Source organism: Anser cygnoides, chromosome 14 (assembly GCF_040182565.1).
Source record: "Anser cygnoides isolate HZ-2024a breed goose chromosome 14, Taihu_goose_T2T_genome, whole genome shotgun sequence".
Taxonomy (NCBI): Eukaryota; Metazoa; Chordata; class Aves; order Anseriformes; family Anatidae; genus Anser; species Anser cygnoides.
This window is the reverse complement of record NC_089886.1, coordinates 299,971-315,186: the sequence shown is the minus strand read 5'-3', so window position 1 is coordinate 315,186 and position 15,216 is coordinate 299,971. Positions and strand designations below refer to the sequence as shown.

General features: G+C 39.2%; 2 protein-coding genes across 14 annotated transcripts in view; both read right to left on the bottom strand.

Annotated features, from left to right (window-relative positions):
* The window catches only part of DPYSL3 (dihydropyrimidinase like 3), a 57,085-nt gene extending 56,148 nt beyond the window's left edge, over positions 1-937 (bottom strand). Inside the window, exon 1 of the mRNA XM_048057240.2 lies at positions 815-937. The gene's annotated coding sequence lies outside the window, so the exon portion shown is untranslated. The remainder of the gene's footprint in view (positions 1-814) is intronic.
* Positions 938-1,798: 861 nt separating this feature from the next.
* The window catches only part of JAKMIP2 (janus kinase and microtubule interacting protein 2), a 51,698-nt gene continuing 38,280 nt past the window's right edge, over positions 1,799-15,216 (bottom strand). For 11 of the 13 annotated variants that reach the window (XM_067005416.1, XM_067005418.1, XM_067005412.1 and 8 more), the window contains 9 exons: positions 14,793-14,891; positions 14,411-14,464; positions 13,464-13,529; positions 12,506-12,574; positions 11,377-11,454; positions 10,268-10,471; positions 9,131-9,196; positions 7,470-7,542; positions 1,799-6,148 (listed from right to left, as the gene is read on the bottom strand). In XM_067005416.1, coding sequence (XP_066861517.1) covers positions 7,492-7,542; positions 9,131-9,196; positions 10,268-10,471; positions 11,377-11,454; positions 12,506-12,574; positions 13,464-13,529; positions 14,411-14,464; positions 14,793-14,891 — 687 coding nt within the window. In that variant the 3' untranslated portion in view covers positions 1,799-6,148; positions 7,470-7,491. The remainder of the gene's footprint in view (positions 6,149-7,469; positions 7,543-9,130; positions 9,197-10,267; positions 10,472-11,376; positions 11,455-12,505; positions 12,575-13,463; positions 13,530-14,410; positions 14,465-14,792; positions 14,892-15,216) is intronic. The other 2 variants (XM_048057242.2, XM_067005417.1) reach the window with 2 other exon arrangements.

Here is a 15,216-nt window from a genome sequence, read left to right as displayed (position 1 = left end):
TTGTGTGACCCTTGTGTGGAATCTGTGAAAATTTTCGAGTACAGAACTACTTTTCTAGCCCTCTTACACCACACTTGTGCCATGAATGAGTTTCAGCTGTGAGCTCAAGGGGCCAAATGAAAGGCTCATGCGTGATTTCATCCTCTTTATAGCTCATACGAGTTCCACAACCACAGTTCATCAATTTCCTCTAGCAGTTATGTACTCATGAAAAATCATAAAACTCATCACCCAAATCATAACCCTTACAATGGCTGAAATGTAATGGAAGTCAATTTAGTTTTCTACTCTGTGGTTCTGAACCCAAAGATTCTCATTAGCCTCATTAGATTCTCATTAACCTTGTAGATAATGGCAGAAAACAGCTCTGTAAATATTTTGAGTGTTCTATTTTTCTGGCCAGACTAGTAGTTCTGTGTAATAATCCACAAAGCGAGAACAGAAGTTTGAATTTCAGAGTCATTCTCTTTTCTCCTGGCAGAGCTGGCTCATATTTCAAAAGTTTTGCTTAGCCAGCTGGATGTCTTTGATTCTCCCAGTGCTTATGAGGAAGTTCATAACAGCAACTTTATTCTTTTTCATATATGGGAGTCACATTGTGATCAATATGACCATTTAAAGTTCATTTCAAGCTGAGAACTTGCATAATTTGTCTAGGAGTGTATTTCTAAGGAGGAGGCTTTTAAAGAGCATGACCTAAAATGTTAAATACATGTATTTAGTGTCTGAGTAGGACAGCGGAAAGTATTATTGGCACCTGAGGAAGGTGAAGTCAGGCAAAAAGATAACGTTTTCCATCGTTTCGGTTACTTACTTGTTTTAACTTCGCTTAGCTACTACCAAGTCTTCTTCCAACGCTGTTTGCCTGTATTTTACGGCAGCTTGCCTTCCAGATCTATTTGCGCGCGTCTGCGCCGACTCCCCCCCGTTGCTCTGACTTCAGCGGCCGAGCTTCCCACCGACGATCGCGACTCCACCGAGCCGTGTCCCGAGCGCGGCCACGCGCCTCGCTCCCGGCTCGCAGCGCTCCGCGCCCCCGGCGCCGGCGGGAGGGCCCCGGCAGGGCCGGCGGCGGCGCCGCCGTCGTCGGAGCTCGCGTGGCGGCAGCGCCCCCTGGCGGGCGGCGGGGCGGCGGCGGGGAGCGGTGCCCGCGCGTGCGGCGGCGCGGGCCCCGTGAAGGTGCCGCAGGAACGGCAGAGGCTGAAGCAGAGCCACGGGAATTGTGCTCGCCGTGGTGTGATTCCTTCGTACAGACGGACAGGACCGTGTGCATTGTGCAGCTCTGCTGAGCCTGATCCTTGTTTTATAGGCAGAGAACTTAGGGTCGAGTATCGGCACCTCAGAGCACTGGGAGACTGAATACAGCATGCAAAAGAGATTCTGAGATCTTTATTTTTTTTTTTTCCTGAACTGTGGCAAGAGTCTGATAAGGCTGCCCCCATGCAGATTCCTTTCTTAACTCCAGCAAACAGGCAGCCTTTTTTTTTTTTTTTTTTTTTTAATTCCTGGCTACACAGGCCTAGTAAAAAGCCAGTAAATTCAAACTTGGACACATGCTGGGAAAGCTAACTGTCCACCTCTTATCAACTAATTACTTCAAGATGTCCACTGAAGCTTTTTAATTGATTTATGTTCCCAAGTGTGATATGTTACAGCCCAGCCTCTCCAGTCTTTCTCACTGTGGGCTGCAAACACATCAGTGGGAGCGAGTAGGCAAGGAAGTGTCTCCTGCATCTTGGTTACCCAGCTTTAACATGATACTTCTGAACAGATTCCAGACAGACACTGAATAGCTCTGTGAATGTAAAGTGAGATTTTTTTTAAAAAAAATGCTGCTGTTTTATTTTTTTTTTGTACAAACTAAAACACCAGAGGTCATCGAATCCTATATTAAATACATAAATTAAAAAATAACCATTCATAAAACTTTACATACAATAAGGATTCTCTTCTACACATTAATACATATAGTACAGATACATGTCCAGTGTTTATCAAAGGGTCATTCTGACAAGTCATTTACAGTTTTGTTCTGGAGTAAACACCAAAGAAATTGGGAATGAAAAGTATATATAAAAACACACAGGTGCTGATGTGAGGGCAGAAAAACAAAACAAAACCAAAACTTTGACTCTCCAGCAACTGTGTGGCTGTTTATTGAAACTTACCCTAGTGAGAGCAAGAGCCTGGACTATCCAGTCCTCATGCAGTGCCATGGAACTGAAAGCGCTGGAGGGCCAGCGGATATTCCCCTCTGAGACAAGAGCAGGGAGATGGAAAATGGTGCACGTATACAAAAAGAAGGACTACATGGTCCTCTAGGCATGTCAATGAGAGGGTGGAGCTGTAAACCAGGCTGATAATACTGCAAGAAGCTCTATTTCCTTCTGCAGACCCAATTGCCTAAATTCATCTCACCTAACTAGGCCTTTGCCTGAAGTTTTTAAATTGAAACTATAGTCTTCAAACTCTCTTGATTTGGTCAGTGGAGAAAAAGTGGCAAGTCAGATTTTGTTTGACTTGCATGATGTACGTGCCTCATCTGATGTTTTGACAGTATAGGTAGCATGGAGTGCTGGTAGTCCTGCTACAGCCTAGGACAGATAGATGGGAGGAATCCAGGACTATGTTTCCTGTCCTCAAAGACTGAAATAAATTGATCTGGTTTTGCTAGTTGATTTGTAGGAGGGGAAGTTGGCTGTGAAGTTTGAGGGAGGATTCTCAATAGCGTGCCTCAAAGAATATCAGGAACAACAAAAGCCCTGGAGAAACAGCTTCAGGACAGAGAACAGTGGAGAAGGGAGGAAGGAGGGAAGGAAGAAGGAAGGAAGGAAGGAAGAAGGAAGGAAGGAAGGAAGGAAGGAGGGAGGGAGGAGAAAGACTAGTTGCCCGTGAGATGTAAAACTAAACCATGAGGAGTGTTACCAGTTGTGGCGGCTAAACAAGTCTAGATTCAATTCCCCATACCTAGATTGGAAGTAAACTTTCATAAGCTATAGCAATGATTTACTATATACAGTAGAGAATAGATATATATATATGCATATATATAGTATACTATATATACACATAAATATGCATACAAACAAACTCATTTTGATCTAGCCGAGAGTAGGAAGTTTGTATTTTATCAGGAAGTGTGTTTTAGGCATGGCTTATGTTAAGCTTCGAGAGGAGTAAAGCAGCTGTTATTCAGCTTTCTGGAGGAACTCTAGCATTAAAAGTCTGCAGACAATTTACAAGTCGCACCATGGTAAGCCGTGGATTGTCTGCCATCTCCCACCTCACCCCAAGCCCTTGGAAATGCACATGCAATAAGGAAGAGCAAGGGAGGGGAAATCAGGCAAGACAAATGAGAGTAAAGTGTGCACAGCACAGTTCAGAGGACCTGAATGATATAGTCTGCCACAAAATCAGTCCAGTATGTTCTGAAACTAGATACTTATATCTGTGCTATGGTTCTGCCCTGTGTCTGCCTGAAACAAACATTTCTAGTACTCTTTTTTTATTTTTTTTAACCAAAGCAGAGAAGGACGTTATTGCAACGTCATAGAAAATAGATGCTGCTCATGCTTCTGTAAGATGAGCTCAGCACTTTAATTGCTGGCCATAATACCTATGGAAAACAGTTTCCAGCCTGCATGTACTTGTGACTTGCCACATACCGCTGCTGCCAAGTGGTATGAAGTGAACTTGTGCTGCAGCAAGGGAAAAAACAGTGGAAGGGGGAAGAGGGAATAATAACGAGGGAGGAAAAAAAACTTTTTGTAGCTAACGAGATGTTGTAAAGTGATCCTAATACGTCAGGTGTAGAAGAAGCATAACTCCAAAGCTTCAGGACTAAATTGGTAGCAGCACCCTTGGAAAGCACAGGTGGTAGGTTTGGGTCAACCTTACCCATAGATGCCTCTGCAGGGGGGGCAAAGAGTTTGAACCACAGAGCATGCAACATACTAGCATTCATTTAACATATTTGCCTACAAGTCTGTTTTTGTTTGTTTTTTTTTGTTTGTTCTACCAAAAAAAAAAAACCACCACCAACAACAACAAAAAAAAAGCAAACATACAACTGGTGCAGAATTCAGTAAACTCCTTGGCTAAAACAGACTGCTTCCAGAAGCTGTGGTCATTTTTAATTTAAATTAATTTTAAGGAAGAGGAATTTTCTAATAGCTTCCAACCTTCAACAGAGGGCTCAACACAATCTCCAGGCATGAAAGAAGTGAGGATATTTAAAGTCTCCGTGGAGAAACTGAGCCCAGCATTGCAATCCAGCTGAGTGTATGGACATTAATAATTAAAAGCTATTCTGGACGAAAAACATCTGTAAGGGGCAGGCATCCCCTATACTAGATGAACTTCATCCCTGCTGTGGCTAAGGAATGGCTTTTGCCCTGCTGACTTATTTCACTACTTTTTGCCTCAGTTGTTTCATCTGCAAAAATAAGCAAAAAGAAGCAACACCCTCTATAAAGCACTTGTAAAGCTTCTGGTGTGCAGAGTCTGTAGAGTCTGTGCTTAAGATGTCAGAACATGTGAGCCCTCTTTTGAAGGTTTAAGTAATGCACAGGTTGTCTTCTACTTTGAAATATGGAAATCCATTTTTCTTAGCTAAAATTAAGGCTCCATTGTGGAAGACACAGCTCAAATAAGGAGCCTTGCCACAGGAACCTGAAGTCTATACAGGAAGGACTCAATTTCCAGGTAAATGAAAACAGAAGCACAGAGAAGGGCATTGTCATGCCTAGATCATACAGCACACCATGAGAAAAGGGAAGATGGATGCAACTTTGCTTCCAACAGACAGGAACTTGGCAATGTTTGTTGCAGGTGTCAACACTCCTCAGGGTTTGTTTTTTACTGACTACAGGGGCATGCCACTGTGATGGCACTCCTTGCCTCAGGGAGCCACCAGGACTGGGTTCCAGCCTTTGTCATGGGAGAGGTAAGTAATGCTCTGAAATGGAAACTACTACTAGTTATTCTTAATTGTGGAAAAATCTGAACAAGCCAGTGATACTTCTCCTCATGTCTAATAAGGATGCTTTCACATGGCTTTCCCCATTTTTTGGCTTAGGTGTCACTGGTCAGGAAGTCGGCTAACAAAATCAGTTTGACAAGCCAAACCAAAACATTTATAAGGGTTTTGCATGTTCAGTAGGATCCAAGCTGAGACAAAATATTTGGAAGATGATGCTTTGTGGGTTATACCACATGAACACTGGGGATAGCTTTTTTCCCCTTTTCCCTCAAACTCATTTTTTTCTTTCTAAGAAGCCACTTTGTAGGTCCAATCCAGTGATCCTCACTATGTTATTCCAATAGTGAAACTAAGTATGGGCATTAATATCTCACTGTCAGTCTTTAAAGAGTATGAAAAGTATCTGACAATGGGCAGGCTGTTCTTCATGCAGGGAGTGTGAAGAGATAAGGCTACAATTCTGTCAGAAGTCTTCCTTATACTACACACCCTCATTTCCCATCCCTTGCCATGTAGAATGGTGCATAGTTATGACCTCAAACAGAAAACATGGTGCCCTGTCCTGCCCGTCGTGCAATAAACTAGAATGTATTTTTCCTTTTTTTGCCCCCACACTGCAGCTGTCATTGTTCCTGAGGCTAAAACCAAGGGGAAAGAGTCCCTGTAGTGAGAAAGCCAGACAGTTCAAACCAAATGCTTTATTGTCAGTATCTCTCCACAGCTCTCAAGTGTTTCTCCTGCTCTGTCTTCTTACTTTTGATTTGTTCATGGGATGACAGTGTCCCATTTAAATGATTGCCCTGCATAGCAGGGATATATTTTTCTGTCCATGCCCAAGACACACTCTGACTTGATCAGCTGAAAGTAGAGCCTTGCAGATTCCCTTTAAGTTTTTTCCTAAGTGATGTAGGTTCACAGTTTATTTTTCTTCCCCTTTTGTAATTTCAACATATAGGATTTCATTAGATGCAGCATATATCATAGCTTTAGACAGAAACTGTCAAGTAACAAATCTTGAATGATGGCTTTAAAATATAAGGTGGTTGCAGTCTTGGCTACAGGTTGTTCTTTCGTATATATTTTTTAAATTGGTGTAAACAATGTTCTCTTCATCGGGGGGTTGGAAGCATTTGCCTTTCTAAGGACTTATCTGTGTGGTCGGGTGCTCTAAAAATAAAACAAAAAGAACATCTGTATCAGATAAGTGATAATTTCCTCTACCTACATATCCAGATGACAAAATAGAGTCAGAAAGTTGAAAAGATCTGTTCTTACAATTATCAGCTAACTGGGCAGACTGTTTCTGTTTCCATGCAAGACATTTGTGAAAATTACTTATATTTTGACAATGAGTTAATCAGTAACACCAGCCAGGCCTGTCCATTTAACCTGAAAAGGTAAAGCTCTCTGGTCCATAGAAGTTCCCACGGGTATCTTCAGATGAAGAGTTATGCACCAGCCCTTACAAAACTGTGGGTTTCAATATCTCCTGTACTACAGCTGCCTAAATTTCACCAGACATGACAGCAGGTGATATGCATTGCGTGTGGTTTCAAGGCAACCCCAGAACTTTGGCTAATTCTGCAATGAGGCAAACGCAGACTGCTCCTGATCCAAGGAAGCCTTTCATATATATGGAAAAGAATTCTGGGTTTCAGATTTGAAACATGGGGCAAAATGGCATAGTTTTTCTTTGCTTTCTCAGCATTAAAATCCACATGGTAAAACTCACTGAGTGTGAAATCCATGCAGACTAGACTTCATTATTTGGTCACAAATAAGTGAATGTATATATTCACAAGCACAGAAAACAATGCCTATAGTAAACTCTCACGTTAGAAGGAACTAAAGAGTTTTGGTCTTGATGCTAAATATTGCTGCATATGGTTTAATTCATGCACGTTGCACTCTGGCCTTGTTTCAAATGCTTCTCCTTCCTGATCTGAAAAGTACAGCAGTGAGTGCTGTGCTAATCCTGTGAGAGAAAGAAACCAGAAAAATCCTTCTCTCCCTCTGTCTCCCTCTTCCTGTCTTTCAGCAGCTGATCCTTCTTCCTTGCTCTTCTTTATACCTCTCCTAGTTTTGGACACTGAGCTATGTTCTGAGTGGGAGCAGTCAGCTCACAGCCTGTTTAACAGTTTTAAGGCTGCATCATTTTTCAAATATCAATACTGAATTTCACGTGCAATTCTCTTGACTATTTGATATTGTGAAATTCTTGTTGGCTTTTATTTTCACAATTATGAATGGCAGAATATCATCCGCAAGCTTTCGCAATTCACTTAAAAGTATGTTGGATAGTGCTGGTCTGACTGCAACACCCTGTGTCAGCTCAGCAGTGTAACCACTCTCTGTTGCAAACTATTACAAATTGACAAGGACCTGCTGAATTCCATGACTCTAGACACATACAGGAACATGCAAAGATCTGATCCTCAGCTCTGTGCAAGAAGTGCTACCTTTGAGGAAATATATGAAGTAGTCTTACCTTTCCAAGAGGCACATTGACATCAAGGCCAAAGAATAAAGGCAAGAGAGAAGAACAAGAATAGAAATAGAAACTGCAGAAGAAAAAGAAGATTGCATAAAAACAAAAGGTCATGGCATTGTAAGCATCAGGATTAGTTCTTTTTGCACTCTGAAGGACAAATAAAGTAATTACTCATTCAGAAAACATTGTATTTCCTGGTTACTTCTCTGAGTGCCATACTATCTCCCAGACTTAGAAAACAAACATCCCATTAATTTTGGTGATGAATTAGAATTGGCACCATATTGAAAGCCTGAGATATAGCTTTCACTGTAAACCACTATGGGTTGATGGAAGTCACAGAGCTGGATATCGAAAATAGCATCGGTAGTATTTTAAAGTGGGTTAAAAACAATGCCTGCTATCCATACTGGAAATAGCCTGGGAAATATATATGCCTAATGGTAAACCCTAACTATTATATGTTGAATAATTAATTTTTGGATATATCATTTTAAGCATGAATACAGCATCTTCTGGAAAGTGAATTTTCGTGAATCAAAAGCTCTTTTGAAAATTTACACTGAAAAGTCTCATACTCAAGGTCTCCATGTGACCATGGCATAATTTTTGCTTTGTTTTTAATCTTCATCACAGATTATGGTCTATTTCCAAGTTATATATACTAGAAGGACACTGAGTCTTTGTGTCACAAAAATATTGGCAGAAAAGTGGAAAGAATTATGTCTACCAAGTTTTACATTAAGCATAGTTGTTTCACTTTAGGAATGTATGTACAAACAGAAAGGTCTCATTGGCACTACTGTCATTGTACTGATATAATCATTATTACAGTTTATGTATGTACATTGATATTCGCTAATATGACTACATTGGCAAAGCTGCCACTGGAGATGTATCTTATATCAGTCTAGCATTTCTAGAAAATACATTGTTGGTAGCGTTGTGCTGTGCCCATGCTGTGATCTTTGTTCAGCAATCCTATCTTAGCTATCTAAAACTAGAAAAACTTAATGTGACAGAGCAGCTTTAACACTGCCCTCCCCCTGCTCTCTCCCCTCCCCCCCAAAAAGCAGAACAGCTCTGCATATATTTATAAACATGTATTTTATATATATATATATAAAAAGAATAAGCATGTGTATTTCTATAGTTCTTTGACAGGTCAGTTTAGGGGCAAGATTCTAGTACTGTTTTCATATTGTATAATCAATTGCAACCTTCAATAAATGGGATGACATCAGAACCTGGGTTCCCTAGTCCTGCCAGCAAAGGACAATCTCCAAATCTTCATTCAGTTTTCTTCATTCCTTCCTGCTTCCTACCATCACCCTGCCTTTAGTGGATGTATTGTCTATATACCAAGACAGCATTTAACAGACAAATAAAGGCTTCATCATTTGGTTCAGTGTCATTAACCATAATTAAGTGTTCAGCATTTATTTCCTAAAATGAAAAAGAGTTTGTTGTGGAGGAGACTCTTAAGATTAAAGTTTGGGTATACTGAAAGACACAAATTGAAAAGATGGTATAGTAGAAAAACACTAACATGTCCAGCTTATTAAGCTAAACAAAAAGGTCATGTAGTTCCAAAGAATTATATCATTACTTTCCAAAAAAAGTGGATCAGCCTGCTTCAGAAGCAAAACAGAACCAACCTTTTCCTCCAGATCCTTAATTTGTCTCTTTTGGATGTCAGTTTTATCTTCTAAGTCTCGGATCCTCTGGAAATTAAAAAAGAAAGAAATCTAGACTAAATACTCAATAAATTTGCTTGCCTGAAAAGCGACTAAATGTTCAAAGTGCTAACAGCCTAGTAATTAACAAATCCACTTCTCTGGCAGGGATAAACCTGTGCAGTATCATGACTCCATCGACTAGCCTTGCCTAACCATAACTTTACCTCACGCACGACTACTCAAAATATGCTGTTGTGTGTATTTCACTGCATCCTCAAATGCTGGAAATTAGTATCAAAGTGGATCTGATTCAAGTGTTGATTTCATACCAATCTTGTGGTAAATAGATGGAAAGCATAAGATCACAATTATACTCCTTAGAATTATATCACAATTCATTAAAATTTCTCACAGATTGATGTATTGAAAGAGGACTAAAGTATTATTATTAGAAATGATAAATGTTTATAGTACCATGAAAACACTAATTCTGTGGTGAGCCAGTTATGCGTAAATTGTAGCCAAAGTGCATTTTTAGCAGAGCTGGGTACTCTTACAAAAACTGTGTAACATGACTTAAACTTCTGGCACCTTGAGAAGAAAGACCGCTGGGCATATGCTTTCTCTTATTCCCTTAAACATTAGAGTAAGTTTTGTTCATTTTGCAGCTGTCACATTAATCTTTGAATGTAAATATAGTGCTATATCTCATCAGCAAAACATTACAACTGCCCACTTTGGGAGGGACAGACCAGAAGTGGCTGGAAAAACAGATAGCTCTCCTACGTAAAAATAGCCAGACACATTCATACAGTTCCTCTTGAACCAAGTCCAGTAACTAGGGGTGACCACTTTAATCAAAGAGATAGATTCATGTGGACAGAATTCTGGATGAAAACTGTTTGGCTTGGAATTTTAAGGCTCAAAATATAACTAACTAATGCTCCACAAACTAATATCAAATGTTTGTGTGTACAGTAAAGACTCAAAGTATAAAACAACTCAAGAAATGCCAGGCACACTCATGACCAAGAGCTTACCTAAATTTGACCTCAGCTTACATTCTTACTCAGCAAAGCTGAGTAGATCTATATGTGCTTCGTTCTTTTTTCTTACCTGATGAGCCTGCTGGAGCAGCTCCATCCTCTCTTGAAGAATCTGGCAATCATATTCTCTGCTTTTCCTCAGCATCTGACGTCTTAGCTTTTCTACTGCTGTCCTCAGCTCTTCCTGCTGTTTTTCAGTGAGCAGTTCCCCAAACTTTATTACCGTTTCTTGCTGCAAAGCATTGTATAAGGTGGCTTCAAGCTCCTGGATCCTCTGGTCGATGCAATACCAAAAGCCAGTTAGAGACAGAACATTGTTTAAAACACAATGGGGACTGGGGAGGTTGTGGCAGATTCAGGCACCTGCATGGTGGTCCCTGTGCTCAAGTGTGCAAAAATGTGACAAACAGAACTCATAAAGTGGTTCACTGTTTAGACAAATAAAAAAAAGTTTTTATTTTTATGGTATTTCAACATTGGTTTTCATTGAAATCTCTTGCTGACTTTTTTAAAGCAGTTACAGAGGTGATCAGGAGTTGGATAGAACTTTCATACCTATTTTATATTTGTAATGTAAAAAGATGATTATTTCACCAATTCTAAAATTTTGACCCACTGTACTAAAAAAAAAAAAAAAAGAGAGAGAAAAAATTGAAGGTCAGTGTCAAACTACTTTGCTCTTAATCGAGCTAATCAATGAGCATTCCCATTAACTGACAAACCAATTGTGCTGAACTTGCAAGGCCAGTTATCAGACCTATGTATCAGAATTTGACACAGTGGTTTTACAGCAGGAAATTGTGTTCTTTGTGGCATATCCTCTAGTTGCTATGATATGCTTAAAATGGGCCATCTAAGACTCTAGATCTGAGTTCCAGTTGGTTTCACTGACTCCAGCTGGACAAGCTGACACTAATGAGCAACTGCCTATAAATGACAAAAGAGTAAAAGAGTTTCAGACTTCGGGAGATCTACCTTTTTCTGATTTGCAAAACCTAGGTGTCATTTTGAAGTTGTGCACGTTGCATGGTAGTTTGTTAGGAGAATCGGAAAACAAATAGTAAAAAAACAAAAAAGATACTAAGAAGAAAGCAAAAACCTCTTTTCGTGATCCAACAGGAGCCCATGTCCTGTCACAGTGCTGGCTAATATGTACTGTAGCATTTCCTTTGTACATACCATGTATGCTTGGTCAAGAGCTTGCTTCCTGTAGTCTAGTTCTTCTTCCAAATAACCTTTTATTTTGCAAAATTGCTCCTACAATGAAGGATTTAGACAGAAACGTGAATCAGTTACCCAAAATGCTTTGGGAAGTTTTATTAAATCAGCTACAGACATCTGACTTGGGCAGGACTAGGAGACTGGTCTTCACTTACACTCTGCAAAGTTACTATCTATCTGACTCAGCTAGAAAAGGAAGAAGGAAAAATAGCTGTGTTTACTTTTGTATGATAATACATCTGATCTACATGGAACTAAATCCATCATCTCTTGTTGATTTCAGTAATATTGCTTGGCATTTCAGTAGTATTTAAGGTTTTCTGTGTGGTTTTTCTAAAGATAACACCTCTGGCATCCCAGACAACTCTTTTTGTGGCTTCTTTTTTGGAAGAAGTGTGGAAGTGCAATAAACTAAACAGGAACTAAACAGGCATTTTCATGTCCTTGTTATTTGAGGAAAGATGCTGTGCTTTAACTTCTCAGTGTACTTTAAGCTTAATTAACTTGAGTATAGACATACCACAGGAACAAAAGGTAAAATGCTACAGCTATCCAACTCATGTTGTTAGGCTTGTTCATCTCTTAAGTTACTTCTATTAACTAGAAAAAGAATAAAGTCCTAGCTTTAATGATGCTATAGGAAGTTCAGCTGTGAAGCTTTTACCTTCAGGAGGATACGGGCTTGAAATGTAATGAAAGAAGACAGTATGAAAATTCATTAATTTCTCACTTACAGGTATTGAACAAAATGTTCTACAACTGCTAACGTTTATACTGTCAATCTTAGTAGGCAAAGAGTGTGGCCATTTTCATATCTGAAAATCACTGAGCAGCCTTTGAGCCCTCTGTACTTTTAGTAAAGTCATCCTCATGGAAAGAGGGAAAGTTCTCAAACCTTAACTATTTCCATTTCTGTGTTATCTGCTGTTGCATATGAAACAGTCTAGTAACATTTTTATGGTTTCAGCAATTATCAGAGAAAGCCTGCATACCTAATTTGCCAAAAGACAAGTTTTTAATTATTTTTTTGGCACACCAAGTAAATGTGACATGCTCCTAAAATGTCTATTAAGGAAAGTTTGCCTACCATATCACTTTCCAGTTCCATCATCTTCTGGTGCAGAGCAGCTTCAGCTCCCTCAATCTGCTGGATCCACTGTAGGGAAGACAATGAGAGCTGTAATCTCCTGTGTTTTCTAGGCACACAGGCAGTGGCAATGGGACATATACAGCATCTTATTAGTCTATTTATAGTAACCTATTGCTAGTTCTGGGCCTGTCTTAATAGATTCTCCAGTGACAGGTACAGCCATGATGGCTACGAGTGAGACTTCATAAGGAGGAATTACGAGGATCACTATTACAGGATCACTGGAAGATGGAAAAGTACACTTTCCTGGACAGGGAACCCCATTTCACTCCACGGATAAGGACCCATGGGTCTCTAGGATCTGGAAATAGCTTAGTTAAGTAAATGGCAATTCACTTTGGAGAGGGAGAATTGATGAGTAGAATCCTTGGATGCTGTCACATTAACACAACTGTGTGCTGTATTTGAACCATAGAAAGTAATTTTAACCAATGCCTATTTTCTTTTCAATTTCCCAGACAAGGAACCTAGACACATAATTTCAGTGGAAATTTTGCATACAGTTCCTTTCAGAGTGGAAATCTCTGGCTATGATTAACTATGGCTTAAATGTCTGATTTTATATTTTCTAATTCACTTTAGAATTTCAGGTTTCATTTGTCATTCTTTTTGCTTTTCCAGCTGTTCTGACTACATAGCTTGTGCCAGGTAGGTCTGACATTTTTGCTGCTTTAGTAAGGTGTTTGGGACTGTGATTACATCAAGGTATTTCTATCCTTGCAAAATCTCTAGTTGATAAACAATAGTATTTACATACAGATAGCAGAGTTTACTTTGTCTGTGGAAATGCTCACTACACTAGAAAGTTTGATAATATTGATATACCAGAGCCAAAAAATGTACAGCATTAGATGAGGGATTAGATATCACTGAGAAAAGCAAGCACACATTTTACCTTTTCTGCCAAGGACAAAACAGTGGAAGCCTGAATTATGGCCACTTGTTCTTCATTTCTTAAATTCTGTGAAGAGAAAGAGAGGGAAGAAAAAAAATAGCAGCAGTTTCCTGCATGAATACAGATTATCCAGGCTGCACGCTAGGTCTACAGTTTTTAGGGGAACCACATATTACTGATTATAGTATTCCCAACAAAATATTCAGGATCTGCTAACATAATTAAAAACAAACAAACAAAAAAACACTGCTTTTGCCTTTCTACATGATATGGACTGACTGTATGTTTTCATATCATTGCTTCTTACATGAAATGTAAACTGAAGTTAGACCCATTTGTTTCTCTTTTTGCTAGTTCTGCAAAGCTGAATCTCCATTGTTTTTGAAAAAAAAAAGCTAATTTACACCAGTATGTGTGTAGACAATAATGATCTTTCTTTTTCTATTTCTTATACGCTTTCTTAAAATGTATCTTATGTTAGCCAGAGATACCGGGTATTTTCTTTTACATAGATGACTAAAGTGGGAAGCAATGCCCACTTTGAAAGCCACAGGCCATTTGGTATTTCTTGTCTGTTTATGAAACTGCTTGCAGAGGAATTCTAGTCCTGATGAAGATGTGGTGGGCTCATACTGCCAACCTAATTCACATGATTCGCTGAATGACTGGAGTACAGTCAGAACCAGTTCCAAATATCAGTGGCCATTGGACATGAGTTCTTCCCAGTCTGTGAAACCAAATGTTAAAGCTGCTACTTCATTACTAGTTCTCTGATTACTGAAATCTCACAAATGCTCAACTTAAGGAGATAAACACTCTAAATGAAGACTTCTGGTATTACATAATTTTAACAAATATCTTAGAAAATAGACATAGTTACAGATTTCACTTTTCCTATTGTACAAAATGTATTTTGTAAAGGGAAAATACCTCCCATTTGAACTTACCCCGTTATCACCTAGGATATCTAACTGCTTTATGAGGTCTGGTATGCTGACATCCTGCAAAGAGAAAATAAGATAAAGGCATTGCATGCACATTGTATCATAGCTGCAATATTTGTCCCTCCTATGAACAACAGCGAGACATAACATTTTGTAGTATCCCATAGAAATGCATCACACACTGATTTCAATTGCCTTTGAGCCAGGTTTTATCATTATGATGAAAATTACAAGTCCAATTGCATCAGTCATCATACACTTTTATATTAGACTGAGTTTAAATGCTTAAAATATAGTGGAGTTATTAGTGGCGATTAATATAATGGATTACTTGGGGAGCATCAACCACTCCTGTAGTAAGTCCTGCCTTATAAAACTGACATACCTTAACCCCTTCCTTCATGCAGTAGATCTGTAGAGCACTCACACCATCTGAAAATGGGTGAATCTGGAGATTAAATGGTGGAGACCGTCTCTCTCTTTCCTGAAAATTAATTCAGAAGACACCAGAGAACATGTTAGAATGAATGAGATGTGTAGAGAACTCAATAAATGCAATATCTACTGTTTATATCATGCTTCACAAACTTAACCTCTTCATATTAGGAGAAAAAGAAACATCACTATTTAACTACTGCTGGTAAAACTGAATGGAAAGACTCCAGGCTAAAAACAGTATGCCAAGTGGTACAGGGTTTTAAAACCCAGTGAATTGTTTTACAGCAGACTAATTTCATGAATTATATATATTTGCAAGTTGTCTGTGGAAAATGGGTATTTGACTTAAGACTACTAGGATACTCAGATTA